The 14,921-nt window shown below is 33.1% G+C and overlaps 1 protein-coding gene across 1 annotated transcript in view; it reads right to left on the bottom strand.

Annotated features, from left to right (window-relative positions):
* Positions 1-14,921, bottom strand: part of LOC306843465 (uncharacterized protein) — a 44,317-nt gene that overhangs the window by 4,467 nt on the left and 24,929 nt on the right. The window contains exons 9-30 of the mRNA XM_079374987.1: positions 13,515-13,571; positions 10,527-10,553; positions 9,771-9,797; positions 9,215-9,259; positions 9,030-9,074; positions 8,874-8,918; positions 7,853-7,909; positions 7,652-7,705; positions 7,485-7,532; positions 7,293-7,343; positions 7,152-7,199; positions 6,994-7,041; positions 6,779-6,826; positions 6,660-6,695; positions 6,547-6,594; positions 6,212-6,259; positions 5,505-5,543; positions 4,853-4,912; positions 4,157-4,201; positions 3,605-3,634; positions 3,364-3,402; positions 1,269-1,313 (exon numbers count right to left, since the gene is read on the bottom strand). Of these exons, the coding sequence (XP_079231113.1) occupies positions 3,365-3,402; positions 3,605-3,634; positions 4,157-4,201; positions 4,853-4,912; positions 5,505-5,543; positions 6,212-6,259; positions 6,547-6,594; positions 6,660-6,695; positions 6,779-6,826; positions 6,994-7,041; positions 7,152-7,199; positions 7,293-7,343; positions 7,485-7,532; positions 7,652-7,705; positions 7,853-7,909; positions 8,874-8,918; positions 9,030-9,074; positions 9,215-9,259; positions 9,771-9,797; positions 10,527-10,553; positions 13,515-13,571 (944 nt within the window). The 3' untranslated portion in view covers positions 1,269-1,313; position 3,364. The remainder of the gene's footprint in view (positions 1-1,268; positions 1,314-3,363; positions 3,403-3,604; positions 3,635-4,156; positions 4,202-4,852; positions 4,913-5,504; positions 5,544-6,211; positions 6,260-6,546; positions 6,595-6,659; positions 6,696-6,778; positions 6,827-6,993; positions 7,042-7,151; positions 7,200-7,292; positions 7,344-7,484; positions 7,533-7,651; positions 7,706-7,852; positions 7,910-8,873; positions 8,919-9,029; positions 9,075-9,214; positions 9,260-9,770; positions 9,798-10,526; positions 10,554-13,514; positions 13,572-14,921) is intronic.

Raw genomic sequence — 14,921 nt, 5'->3', positions numbered from 1 at the left:
TATTCTGAGAATTGTTTTCCTGGGCACAAATCCATCAAAGAGTGGTTTCAGGAAGGTTTAAATGAGGCTAATCTGAGAAATGACGTTCACTTGATAACATCTTTCTGTGACCTCTGGAAGTAACCCAATAATCAGAATTTCCTTAAGGACTTTCACTGTGGTTGGATGCATTGATGAAAAGCATATCCCCACCTTCTGAAAATGAAACTGATTACTTTATGGAATGGAAGGATTCCAGATGGAGAGATAGTACAAGCCGTAACCACCACCACAGCTGTTAAATAAACAAATTGTTCACTATTTTTTCATCTTTATTTCCTAATACAAAAGCAAAAGTTATTCTTTTTACTTTTGGATTTTAGAAATCTTCCAATACTCGACCATCTCCTCTTCATCTGTCAGTGGTGCTGGTGCTTGCTGTGGACAAGTCAGTAGTTAATTTTATTACTCTAATTAAGAAGTGTAACTGCTTGGATTACAGAATATTTAATTAGCCTATGTGAAAAGAGTGTTTTAGATTATATGGAAAAAGCTACATCACATTGAAATACATACACGGTGCACATGCTTAACTCAGAGTCAACCTACTTAGAGTTGAGTAAACTAACTCAGTTCAGCTGTTCTGTAACCGAAAACTCAGAGTTTCCCATCTCAGAGTAAGTCAACTCAGAGTTCAAGTTTAAACGCCGAGTTGGTTGAAACTCCTTATTGAAACGGGCCCCAGGTTCAAACAAACAACAACAACAACCACAACAATAATAATAATAATACTGTAATAACTGAAAGCTAATGTGTCTCTATTTATATAAAGTTGTGCTTGAGGTTTGTACAGCAACAGGCTACATGCTGAAGATTTCTGTAGCCAAATAAACAAACAAACAAATAAACAGTTCTAAAAATACATTTATAGATTCATTTTAATATCAAAAATGTGTTTAGTTTAATTTTGGTCCTGTATTTTATAATTGAAAACTATTCAATATTATATAGAAAGTATTTATTATTGTATTAAAATATGCCATATAAATAAATAGATCACAAATCTAAGTTCAAAGAAATAAACAAACAAACAGAAAATACCAATATTGCATCTAAAGTTGTGCTTTAGGTAAGTCCGGCAACAGGTTACATTCTGCGCAAAATTGCATATTGCACTGTAACATAATGATGTACACTGTCAACAATTCTGTTACAGAGGATTTCTGTAGCAAACTACTATAATGCAATGTATGGTGTTGACAAGTTAAGCAGAATTAGATTAACTTTACCTGGCTTTTTGCCTTCTGTGACATTTTCCTCTGCTTTCAGGTCTTCTAGTTGAAACAGAGAGAGCCATTTCAATATATGATATAAAGTGCTGCAGAAGCAAATCTTTAAATGACACGGCAAGGATAATAATATAACATTTAATTATCAGGGCTGTTATGAGGTGACGTGACAAAGCTCAGTTCTCAGAGGAACGATTTTTACATGCAACAGACCACGATATCTGCAAATAACCCCACTGAGTCGAAGACTTGAATTTGAAAGTAATGCCTACTTTAAACCAGGCTTGCGAATAAAGTCACTTGAGACCTGGACTGGTTTCATATCCTTAAACTTACAAGGAGAAACACATTTTTATGTTAAAGAAAATTTCATGGTCAAATAGCATAAGAAATTGTAATCTGAAGAGGAAATGGCACTAAAATAACACAAATGTTGCATTTGCAGGTGAACTGAGGGGATTGTCCTGATCAAAGCAATTTACTGTCGCATGATGCATAGGATTCAGAACATAGACATAAAAGCTGTGAGGAAATTCAGAGTGACCTGTGCCCAAAGACAACATGTCTGATTGTTGGCCAGATTCACATATTTTCATAATCATCCATTTTTATGCAATGAAAATATCTTAACCCTTTTAAAGTCTGACATATGAAATAAGTTTATTGAGCCTTATGACAAAATATTATTATTCTTTTATTTTTATTTTTTTATTTTTTTAGTTGAGTTGAGTATCATATTTGATACATCAGGCTTTCATGGTTCATCCACCACAATATAGGAGAATATGAAGCTCATATGAAGAGGGAAAAAGTGCTTCCATTTCATTCAGAGGCACAAACTGAGCAAAAATTAGCAATTTGGTCAGGTGCTGATATTTATGCAGCCAAAAACTAAGATGAAATTTTGATAGCTTTTAATGTAAAATTATGAGATCTGCCACTATATCTCCCAAAAACGGTCTAAGACCATATTTAAATACTTAGTTTATGATTAAAGCTTTGTTTTTTGTGTATGTGTGTGTGTGTGTTATTTTTTATTTAGTTTTTTAATGCAATCCAATCCAATGATGACTGAGAGATGAACAAATAAACATTCTTCAAAAGCCTGATATATCATATTAGCTACTGATTTTCTAAAAAACGATGTGTGGATAATCAAGTAAACCTAAGCTGCTTCAATCAAGTGATTATTCACCTTCAAATATTAACAATATAAACGTGATTCTTATGTTTACTTCCTAAAAATCATTAAAGATTTCACAGCAAAAAGTCATGTGTGCCACAACATGATGTAAAGTTTTACCAAAAGGTCTTTTACTCGCTAAAAAAGTACAAACTATCAATCAGATGATAGAGGGAATGTAGTAGATTGTGAACAACAGGTTTTGATCATGTTAATAATTTAGAGGCCTTGGAATTTTGTTTATCAAATATGATACAGTAGGCTTTATAGGGTTAATTTAAAGCATTTACATTTATGCATTTAGCAGACACTTTTATCCAAAGCGACTTACATTGCATTCAAGTTACAGTTTGTTTTACATTTTATCAGCTCTTGCTTTCCCTGGGAATCGAACCCATGACCTTGGCGTTGCTAGCGCCATGCTCTACTATTTGACTTTTTAAGTAAATTGATCTTGTTTTAAGGATACTTACTTATTTCTACTGGACAAACATACTAATGTTTTGCACGGAATAGTGCCTTGTTAAATTAGACTGCAAGTGGTTTGTGAATAAGACCCAGGGTTTTCACTGAAATAGCATGCACTAAGGTGGCACAACGGTTAGTAAATATCACCTTCAGTCTCTAACAAGCAATTGAAGCAATTTGTGTTGTTACAAAAAGTAGGCGGGCATTACAGTAGAAGAATGACATTAGTAGTTCACACAGGGCCAACCAGCCAGCAGCATTAGTGTATTAATAGCTGAATTTAATTTGCAATTTCACTAATGCTGTTTAAAAATAGTTTAATCTCTCTGGTTTAAGTGGCAACCTTGAATAGTAACAATGTGGTTCATTTGATTTCCAGTGAATTATTGCGGCTCAGTTGTTGAAACGGTGAAGTTAATACATTCGGTGAATAGGGAATTGTACCTCAGAGTCGCCTGGAAGTTTTTGAAGTTCTCCCAAGTTCTACAATATGCAGGTACGCAGGATCACTATGAATGCTTAGCAATGCTTTTCTAAATGTAGTCTGCAGATGTTTCAAACTGCTTACACAAATGCAAGCATTTGATTATTGCTTATGACTTCTGAATGATTAGGTACAGCATTACTGTAGCAAACAGGCATACGCTTCCACACCTCATGGTTGTCAGAAAACATCTGAACTTACTTGCTGGTGCTGGTGCCTCAGCTGCTTTCTCTGAAGGCAGAAATTTGAGGACAGAATTGTGGTTAGCAAAGATCAACCAGAGGGGATCTGTTCCAAAGATGTCTTACTGTCTTATTAGGCAGCATTCTAACTGAAATAATACCTCAGAAATGACTGACATGAAACACTCTATGTATGCAAAAATAAATATTGGATTTTTTTCAATACTTCTCTCTATTAACCGTGCACTTTTCCACTAAGCATCATTCTGGGATAGCTTTCTCTATTTCACTGCACTACATAAACTACATTTATAAGTTTATATATTAGTTAACTGTGAAATCCAAATGGGTGGAAATTTTATATGCAATTCAAATGCATAAATCTTAAATTTAGGCCTAAATATTTTGTGTTGTTTCTGTAAAGAATAAACACTGATTTTCAGTAAATTCAACTCAAAATGACACGAGGGTAAATAATGATAGATTTTTCATTTTTGGATGACTTACACCTTTAAAATGATGCCTAAAAAGTCAACTAGTTTTTAAAACAGAGGTATTGACTGCTTCATACCTTTGGTTTCATCTGCCGTTTTCTTCTCATCTGGAACAGGTTTTCCTGGAGGTGAAGGAAAATAGTGCTTGTCATATTTGAAAAGATTTCACATTTACACAATAATATGTGAATTTGACACCTTCATAATTGCACTTCAAGTATCCATGCTAAGTCTTTTAATCAAGTTTAAAATCAGAGCTATTTCTATTCTTTAGATGTCAGGAACACATGCTCAGTTATGTGATTACATAGTCATGGAGCAGAACATGAAAGGTGCACTTCCTGTTATAAAAGTAGAGAAATTCTGACATGACTTCATTTGAAGTTATATAACTTGACAGATCCAATGTTTCTGTGCCAACTGAAGTCTAGGGAGATTTTGTTAGTTATTTATTTTGGTTGATCCACCTTACAATCATCCATGCAGTAAGTTGTTTGTATTTTTACAAAAACAAAGAAAACATGTACACGACACAAAGCATCCATTGGGAAATTGATATAAAAACAATTCCTCAATATTTTGCTTTGCTTGTCTATTTTTTTTGTGCTGTGAGTTGTCAAGAATAAAATTCGGGAAACTTTAGATCCAGTTTTCGGCTTGTTAGTGATGGAAATCAAAGATGTTTTCTCTCTTTTGTGGGGGGATATTCAAAAATACAGAAATGTCTATCAGGCTTTTTATAATGCACTGTTAAAATAATCATTAAAACTTACCCACAACTTCTTCTTTAATAGCTTGTTTGGCTTTTGGTGTTGATGTGGCCTTTTTCTTGACTAATGATCAAACATATTATATTGATGCTACAGTATACATTATAACACAGGATACAGGATATATTTTAAAGAGCACTATTTTGTCACTTTTTTATTCACTTGCAGTATTTGATGTGTTAGCCTTTTGAAGATGTCAATGAACTAAAGAAGTTAAAAGCACGTAAATATTGTATTCCTATCAAGAAGTCGATAAGTATTGCATGCAGTTATTATACACAGTCCATTAGCAATCTAAAATGCAATGACCTTTGGCTCAAGATGGACAAAATCATTATTCAAATGTAGTTGTTTGGGGGATTACTGATTGAAAAATCCAGTAGGACAAACTGTCTTCAACACATTCATGCTTGTTATTACTAACTTTACAAATTTTAAGTTTACCCACTGAAACCTTTTTATAAAAACAGGAAATTCTAAATATTCAAAGAATATATTTTAAACAATATTGGATATTTTAGACTTTTTTATGGTAAGTTCAGATAACGTCAGATGAGTTTAATATTCAGTAGGGAGTTGTTCAAACCATAACCCTTACATTTTAGCAATAGTAAAACTTTCAATGCAAACAGTACTTTACAATAAAATAACCTACCCTCTGCTTTGGGCTTCACTTCCTTTACAGCTTTCTCTTCTTCCAATGCAGTGAGCCACCCGCCCCCAAAAAAGAGTATTGAGTTATTTGATGAGTTATGTACTAATCAAATACATTTAAAGTAATATTTATCAATAGCCATACTTTATTTTTTAAGAAACAGTGTTCCATAAGACTGGATTTCATTTGATGTTTAGATGCAAATAAATAAAAAAAAAAGGCATGTGGAGAAAAGCGTACAACAACAAATTATTTTCAATTCACACAAATCTAGAAGTTGTTGTAAGCAATTGATCCAAAAGTACAGTAAAGGAGCAATGTGGAATTCAACTAAAGGTATAACAAGTATAGTAGAAACCACTACATTTACTCTCAACAAAACTCTGATCAACACTTTAAAAAAACAGCATGGCAGAACATTTTATGACATTGCCACGGGGCGGCTAACAGGCACTTGCCTATAGAAGCGAGACAAATATCATCCAGTGTGAAATATTTATAGCTTTATATTTAATTGGATTTTTAAACACCCAGTTTAGGATACAGTTGAACCTCTTTCTGTGAGTATTAAATGAACTAATACAAGAGAATAATACAAGGATTAAAACTTCTTCCTTCTTTCATTACTTTAAGCTTTTGAGTATGAAAAGTTCTACATTTAAGCTATAAATATGTGTATTGTATGTATAAACTGTGCAGTAGGTTACCTTTATGTGAGGTTGTTGTTACTTTTGCCTTCTTTGTTACTGCTGGCTCTAGTGAGAAAAAGATAAGAATAACTATTTAAGATTCATGATTCCTGGATGTCAAACAACCAGATTGGTGGTACTTGTTTTAAAGAATGAAAATAAAAGGAAATGAAAAACAAGTATCTCGTCAGTTCTTGACAATTCTATTTATTCTCTGATTATTTTGAATGAAGCATCTGTATCACTTTGGAATACAAAATAATGGAATAAAACAAATGTATAAATGCATGAAATATAATATTACATTATGTGTATATCATTTATTATAAATAATATGCCACAATAAAATGTACCTTTCTTAGTAGAGGTAGGTTTTGCCTTTTCTTTAGTGATCACTCGCTCTGTAAAAGAGGAAATATTAAGCTACTTAAAACTACTGCAAAGTCAGTTTCTGAACCATAATTACCTGTGCTTTTAGACCTCTCTTTCACAGCGATCGGCCCTAAATCATAAAAAAAAAGATTTATTTAGTAAGAAAATAGATCTAAATTTTACATTTAGCCATAATTTTTCTATTATCCTTACCTTTCTTTGCCACTGAAGGTTTTACTTTGGTTTTAGTAACTGTGGGCTCTTGAGCACACACCATACAAATGTACAAAATGAAATATAAATGCACAGAAATCCACACATACAAAATATATAACAATGTTGTTATAATAATGACAAACATCTTCTCCAACATGATTAATGGTACTATATACTCGCATACTGCCTTTTAATTTTAAATCGGCTCTCACCCTTCTTTGCAGGAGCTGCTTTGGCTTTTTCTTTTGGTGCAGCTGGTTCTGAAATTGGAGGTCAATGGTTATTACTTGCTTCAGGTCTGTTAACATAACTAGAAAAATATAATGCATTCATCCTATTGGCACAAACTCAAGACAAATTATTACTATACCTTTCTTTTTAGTGGATTGTTTTGGCTTTGTTTTAGCAGCTTCTGGTTCTTAAGCAAAGGAAACGCATTAGATTTCTTTTAAAAAAATGGTAAATTACTGTCCTATAGAATTAAATCTCAAATATTTTTTGCAGTAAACACCTTTCAGTACAGTAGGAGCTTGATGAGTTGTTAAAATCGGAACTTCTGATTCTGAAAAACATGATGAAAACTGTGGTGTTAAAAACTCTTGTGATGTATTAATTCTTTTTTTTTTTTTTTTTTGTATTGACAGCCACATCATTTAATTAGTACAGATGTCAATGATCTGATGTATTAAAATAGTTTGAATACCTGGAATAGCTGATGGTGGTAATGGGCTACTTGTAACTATATGATGCACTGTAAGATAAAAGATTCAAATACAATGCAGGGCGTTAAAGAACATTGGAAGTATGTTTAAAAGTCTTTTATGTAAATTACATTGAGTTACAGTAATTGTAGGTGGCTGCATTACTCACCATACCAGCCAGGTGGCGCTGGGCAGTACACAGGTGTTGGTCGGCACATAGGAACTGTTTCACCAGGTTGTGAAAAGAAAGATTCAGAGTTACAACAGACTGACTGTATTATAATTGCGTGTTATTGCTGCTGCCTTTTTGCATTGAATGTAACGCAATGCAAAATTAAAAAGTCACAAGGCTATGAGTATGAGCACTCACGATCCTGTATCGGAGCTGGATCAGCTGACACTTCCATGTCCTCTGGGGCTCGAGATTCTGTTATTAGGAGAAAGGAAAGCACTGCTGTTATATAGATAGATCAAATGGAATTTAAAATTTACCATCAACAGCTGAGCCAAAAATCTGTCATCAGTTACTCATTGATCAAAACTTGTATGAATTCTTTCTTCTGTAGAACACAAGCAGGATAAGCAGGATGTTCACGCTGTTCTTTTTGCTAGGCCTATAATAAAAATAAATTGTATCCAGGGCCTGTCAGGCTCCAGAAATTACATGAAAGCATTATAAGCATTGGGGAAGTCGTGGCCTAATGGTTAGAGAGTCAGACTCGTAATCCAAAGTTTGTGGGTTCGAGTCTCAGGCCGGCAGGGATTGTAGGTGGGGGGAGTGAATGTACAGCGCTCTCTCCACCCTTAATACCACGACTGAGGTACAGGCACTGAACCCCCAACTGTTCCCTGGGCGCCACAGCATAAAAGGCTGCTCACTGCTCCGGCACTTTGGATGGGTTAAATGCAGAGCACAAATTCCGAGTATGGGTCACCATATTTGGCCGTATGTCATGTCACTTATAACAACATATGATTTGTGCCCAGTATCTGAAATCATATCGTCATAAGTTGTTTGGCACTCAAAATCTATCTCTCCATGGTAGTTTGAATTTGTGTGATTTGAATGTGTGCATATTTAAATTCGCAGATTTGGAATCTTGGATATGGACTAGGATCTTTGGTTTTGGAGTATTGCTCACAACTTATATGGACCACTTTTATGGTGCTCTTTTTGTCATTTTTAGAGCTTGACAGTCCCTCGTTGCCATTTGTGTACATTATGTGGAAAAGAGTATGTGAACATTTAGCAAAGTATCTTCTTTGTTGTTCTTTTGAAGAAAGTCACAGTTAGTAGCAACATGAGGGTGAATACATGATGACAGAACATTTATTTATGGATGAACTATCCCTTTAAAGAAGTAAAGTATGATCAGATCATGTGGATTTACTTCTCGTTTTGGGTATGTTGACAGCCGCTGCCTTTGCTTTTGGAGCTGTGAAGCAGAGAGCAAATTTGATTCTGCAATATTCATCGCTATGATAATAAAAATCATAGTCAAGTCAAGTCTTTCAGTGTATGATGATATAAAAATGTTCTTTTTCACCTTTCTTTGCTTTCTCTAGTCTTGTTCTTATTGGAGCCTCTTTTTCTGATGAGCAAGTGTTAATGAGGAGGAAAAATTAAAAAAGACTTCAGTACAATATTCTTCCACAAAAAAATGCCTATCTATATTTAATATTCTGATCTGAGTAAAAAACAATAACTCTGATGTAAAGAGGGCTACCGCACCTTTTCTTTGTTTAAGCAGGGGTTCCCTTCTCTTAGTCTCTGCTTCTGGAGAATGAAAACATATTAAACAATATAAAATTAGCTTTCAGATCAAAACATGTATGATTATCTGCAAATTTGCTCAGCTGAAAATGAATTTTCAAACTTTGCCTCTTTACAGTGTCTGCTGGCATAATGAGAACACTGTGTCAAAATGCACCATAAATGACATTTAATTGGAAATATATATTATTAATTTTTATTAACTGTGGAAATAAACAAATTGAATTTGTATTTATAAATAAATTAATTTCCCAAAGTGAAAAATTGGCATGACATGTCCTATAATGCTGTTGGCTCACAATGATCAGTTTTTTTTAAATATTGTATTATTAATTAGAGATATTTAACCATACATTAAAGCCCTTAAATAAGCTTTAGCAATAGATTAGTCTACTACTTCTAGTTTTGCACAAGCTTGTTGAGCTGTACTGCTAAAGCAAGCAGTTTGCTGTAGAAATCAGCAGTTGCCTTGAGCTAAACCAGCTTTAATCAAACAAAAAAATGCATCACATACTCTTGTGCTCAAGGGTGACTCTTTTAGCTGTGAAATGAAAAACATGAACAAAGACATGAATCAGACCAAACTGCTTTGTTTAGAGAGAGTTGAAAACTATCTGCAGCAAAAGGTCAGTGCTTTGAAAAAAAAAAGTATTTGCCAGATCTATCAGTAGTCATGATGTTGCTGTATATTAGACTTCTCTACAAATTAGCACAGCAGAGCAGAAATACTCTTAATGTCCTAAAGTATTTCCAAGAGTTGGGATTTCGTTAAAAAACTAGGTAGATTAACAGTAGGGGGCACTATTGTGTTTGTCTAAGCTATTGGAAGTGAGAAAAAAATGCAGCTATATAAGATCGTCAGTGATGTCCTCTAAAACAGATTAACTGTATTATTATAGGTCATAGGTGAGATCATATACTTTTCATTCATTTGAAAAGCTTTAAAATACAGACTAATATACTATATTGTATCTAAAATAGGCTACAGGTTATTTTTTTATTAACTTATGTTCATAGAACTGTCATATAAAAATCTGTGGTTTCATGCCTGCAATTAAATAATGTCTAAATATGCTATTTTACTTAAACTATTTAAATCTACTGTGTTTTAAATAATACTATATTTGCATGCCCAAGCATAATCCATGATACTCAAAGAAAGCATACTTAAAGTAATTTCAAAAGTATATATTAGCTACTTATAATTAAACTATAAATAAATAAATATTATTATTAGCTGCAATAAAAGTCTTTTATTGAATAAACACACCTCTTTTCTTTACTTTATCAGGTTCCGCTGGAAGAAAAAAAGAGAAAAAAAGGACAATGAGTGACTTAATGTAGCACTTTAATTTGTTATTCCACTAGATGGCGACTATGTGCACACATTTGTCTGCATAATATTAGAAATCTCTATACAAAAATTCAAACCACTACACATGGCTTTGCTGAGCTCATTGGTGGCCAAAGTTTTGTCTAGCAATTACAGACATGGTTAGGGAGAGAAACAAAATTTAATCTTGAAGCACAGCTTGTTATGCTTGATGCATGGTATGCTGTTCAGTAAACACAACCAAATTAAATTGTGCAATGAACGGTATTTAGTAAAAAGCAGAGTTTATAGTAAGGTGCAAGGGTCAGTAAGAGAGCAAATATATCTATGAATATACCTTCTGTATCTGCTGATACAGAAATTACCCATGTGGTCCATAATTCATGCTGTATGCACAATTTACTCTCTGTGTGTGTGTGTGTGTGCGTGCATGGATATATTGTCTTCATAAATTTATAGTACATCCACCTCTTCAGTCACTTCTATACCATTGATGCAAATCCGTTTTTAGGCACACATCACTCACCAATGCATTATTATATTTTTAGCATGCAGTTTATTGCATGTGCAAAATACAAAATACCTCTTAGTCGTTTTTGCATGAAAAGCTCACAATATTTGTTAGAATAGAATCCACAAAGATACTGGCATGTCTCTGACTAGATCTATGATTTATCCATAAGACATGGCCAGTGTGATTTCTTATAGAATTGCTCTGTTATTGCTCTGTCTTGAGCAAGGCACCGAACCCCCAACTGCTCCCCGGGCGCCGCAGCATAAATGGCTGCCCACTGCTCCAGGTGTGTGTTCACGGTGTGTGTGTGTTCACTGCTGTGTGTGTGCACGTTGGATGGGTTAAATGCAGAGCAGGAATTCCGAGTATGGGTCACCATACTTGGCAGTATGTCACTTCACTTCACAAAACTGAAAATATGCCCAGGCACTTTTATTATATTTTAAAACAACATGCATGATATTGACCTTGCAAGTCAATACCAAATACCTTTTTCTTCCTTTGGTTTATTGTCTTGGGCTTTTTGAGGCTCTTTATGTTTTACTGAATGCATACAAGGACAGGTAGAGGGCTCTTTTTGTTTGTCTGGATACAAACAAATGCAAAATAGTGAGTTTCATTATAGACTACAATGATTCATTTAATTTCTTGCCTATTTTAGCCATCTCATATAAAACATCTGTTCTGAAGTTATGTGTTTTTTGCTGGCACACTCTTACTTGTTAACACAATCAAATCAATTGCAAAAAAATCTATTATGATGTGCATGAACAAAAAATGATGACTAGACTAATGTGAGATGTATTAGATTAGCCTTGTTTAAATCAACACAGGATGATAAAGATTGTATTGGCAGCCAAACACGGAGATAAATGTTTTCTACAGCTTAATATATTGATGTCATTATCTTTAAAACCCATAATGTGCTTATGACTTCAGAGGCCAATGCCAGATTTTACGTCCATAAATCAAAATGTTATTACCAAAATTAATTTTTAAAGTGGTGGTTGTAAATCACAGGTATAAATATGACAAATATGACACCTTCATCATAAGTTTGGAAAGCATAAATTTGTTAGAATTAATGTGACAATTTTTGATTAAATGCCACCCCATCAATAAATAGATTGGATTATTATTGTAACAAGAATGAAGTCAGCTAAAAATAAAAACAGGTTGACAACCTCGCCAACAAACAGAGATTAACAATAATGACATATCTGAGGATACTGGCTGAGAAGCAGGGAAATGATTTTAGCGGCTGCAAGAATTCCAAGAAGTCTCTTTGAATAATAATTATATTGAAATTCAAAAAGCCGGTTTTGATTGTGTTGCTTACATGCTCGCGGGGAATTACAGGGAAGTGCCATTCAGAATGCCTTTAACCTAAAATGCTAATGCCATTTTTGATATCAGTCAACCCTGCAGTCGAGTACACGAGCTGTGTTATTAAAACAGCATACTTGCTTTCTTCCTTCCTCTGTTTTCTCACTGACCTTTGGTGCAGAAGTTTATTAGCAAATAAAACACATTTACTCTTTTCTGATTAAGATCAGCAGGGCCATTGAAAGCTCTAAGATAGGATATTATCACTATGACTTTGATTTGCCTTTGATAGCGCTGCTCAATGTGTTTAATTAAGTTCAATTTAAAGTCACTGTCACTAATTTCTAAAGGAAATTAATCAAATTAAATAAAATTAAATGAATAAGCAACATTACACACACTAAAATTGTGTACTGACACTTTTCTTTTTAAAAATACAAAAAAAAAAAAAAAACTTAAATATAAAATAAAATGTTTCTCTATTTAGACATAATAGCAGCACTTACACTGTAATTGTATATGGTTCTTTTTTAAATGAAATGAAATGAAATGAAATGAAATGAAATGAAATGAAATGAAATGAAATTAAATTAAATTAAATTAAATTAAATTAAATTAAATTAAATTAAATTTCATTTAATTTCATTTCATTTCATTTCATTTCATTTCATTTTCTCTATTTGGGGACAATAGTAGCACTTACACTGTAATCGTGTACTGACCTTTTAAATAAAATCAAATGAAATGAAATTAAATAAAATAAAAGTTTCTCTATTTGGAGACAAAAGTAGCACTTGCACTGCACTGTAATTGTGTACTGACCTTTAAAATAAAATAAAATAAAATAAAATAAAATATATTTTCTTGGGGACAATAGTAGTACTTACACTATAATTGTGTACAGACCTTTTAAATAAAAAAACAAAAAAATTAATTTAATTAAATTAAAATTTCTCTATTTGGGGACAAAAGTAGCACTTGCGCTGTTATTGTGTACTGACCTTTTAAATAAAATAAAATGAAATGAGATAAAATTAAAGTTTCTCTATTTGGAGACAATAGCAGCACTGTAATTACGTTCTGACCTTCTTTTTCAGCCTCTGCCACAGGTTTCTCTGCTTCTTTTTCTTTCACTTCCTCAGCTGCCGGTGTTTTAAGAAATAAAGCAAACAAAACAAAAGGTGAGTGTTACAGCCCAGAAAGAAAATACAAAGACAAAAAACACAGACATGTGCTTGCTTACACACACAGAGACACATCCACACAATGCCAACTTTGATGTTCAGATCTTTTTTGTACTCTGTTTGTACTCTCTGTGCAGACTGTTCAACCCCATGGGTCATAATGGATCTCTTCAAGTCCCACATTTTTGCTCTCTCTCCCCTAACAACAGGCTTCTTTCTCTCAGCAGGGATTTATTCTGTTGTGTGAAACATATCTAATGATGTTCTTGATAGAGGAATGACAGAGTATCTGCTGCTTGCCTGCAGGCAGGGCCAAGATTCTCATTTTTCTGGTCTGCTCTCTGCAGTAAATGGAATGGGGTGATGTTATTGCTGTAATTTTCTGTGGAGCACAACATTTTAAAGAACTAAAGTACAAAGTGGTAAAGTCAAAAACAAGTCAAATCTATTTAAGCTAACCTTGTCAATAAAACAGATCAGCAGGACAAAACCCTGTGATACATTAGTAAATGAAACGGGTGGAAAAAGACTCCCGAATATTCCTTGATGATGGAGCCAAAGCAAGTACACACACTGCACTATCAACATTTTACAATCAGACTGTATTGCTGCCATGTATGTATGTATGTATGTGATAGGGTAAAAGCAAGTACACACACACTGTATACTTCTATGTATTTATTATCCTATTTATTTATTGAATAATTCAAAATTATCCACTTTTTTGGTAAATAAAATAAAATAAAATAAAATAAAATTTAAATTAAATTAAATTAAATTAAATTAAATTAAATTAAATTAAATTAAATTAAATTAAATTAAATTAAATTAAATTAAATTAAATTAAATTAAATTAAATTAAATTAAATTAAATTAAATTAAATGCTTTATGCCAGCACCTGTGTAGTGATCAGGGATGCTGCTATGAAAATGTTATGAAAGCATGGCTAAAAATAAACTGATTTAATTTTACTTCATAAAGACAGCATTCAAATTGAGATATGCATGAGCCATATTAAATTCAGTGTGCATAAATGCCCACATACATTTTTAATCTGTTCACAAACAGCAGGTTGAAAATCAATATGTTGCTGCAAAATCACTGTAGGTGAAAAACAGACTCAACAAATTTAACTAGGAAAGTAAAGTTTGCCAGATAAAAGTTTATCAGTTAAACTTGCTATGATTTCTAAAGGTGCTCTTGAATCGACAGTATAATGAGCTTTTCTCCTTTACCAAATGTATTTGAACCTCTCTGTATAAGTATTAGTTCTCTATGTATTCCTGTGGCACCGTGTGTATGTCACT

This window comes from Barbus barbus, assembly GCF_936440315.1.
Source record: "Barbus barbus genome assembly, chromosome: 24".
NCBI classification, from domain to species: domain Eukaryota; kingdom Metazoa; phylum Chordata; class Actinopteri; order Cypriniformes; family Cyprinidae; genus Barbus; species Barbus barbus.
Note: the sequence above shows the minus strand (reverse complement) of the source record. Positions and strands in the feature narration are given on the sequence as shown.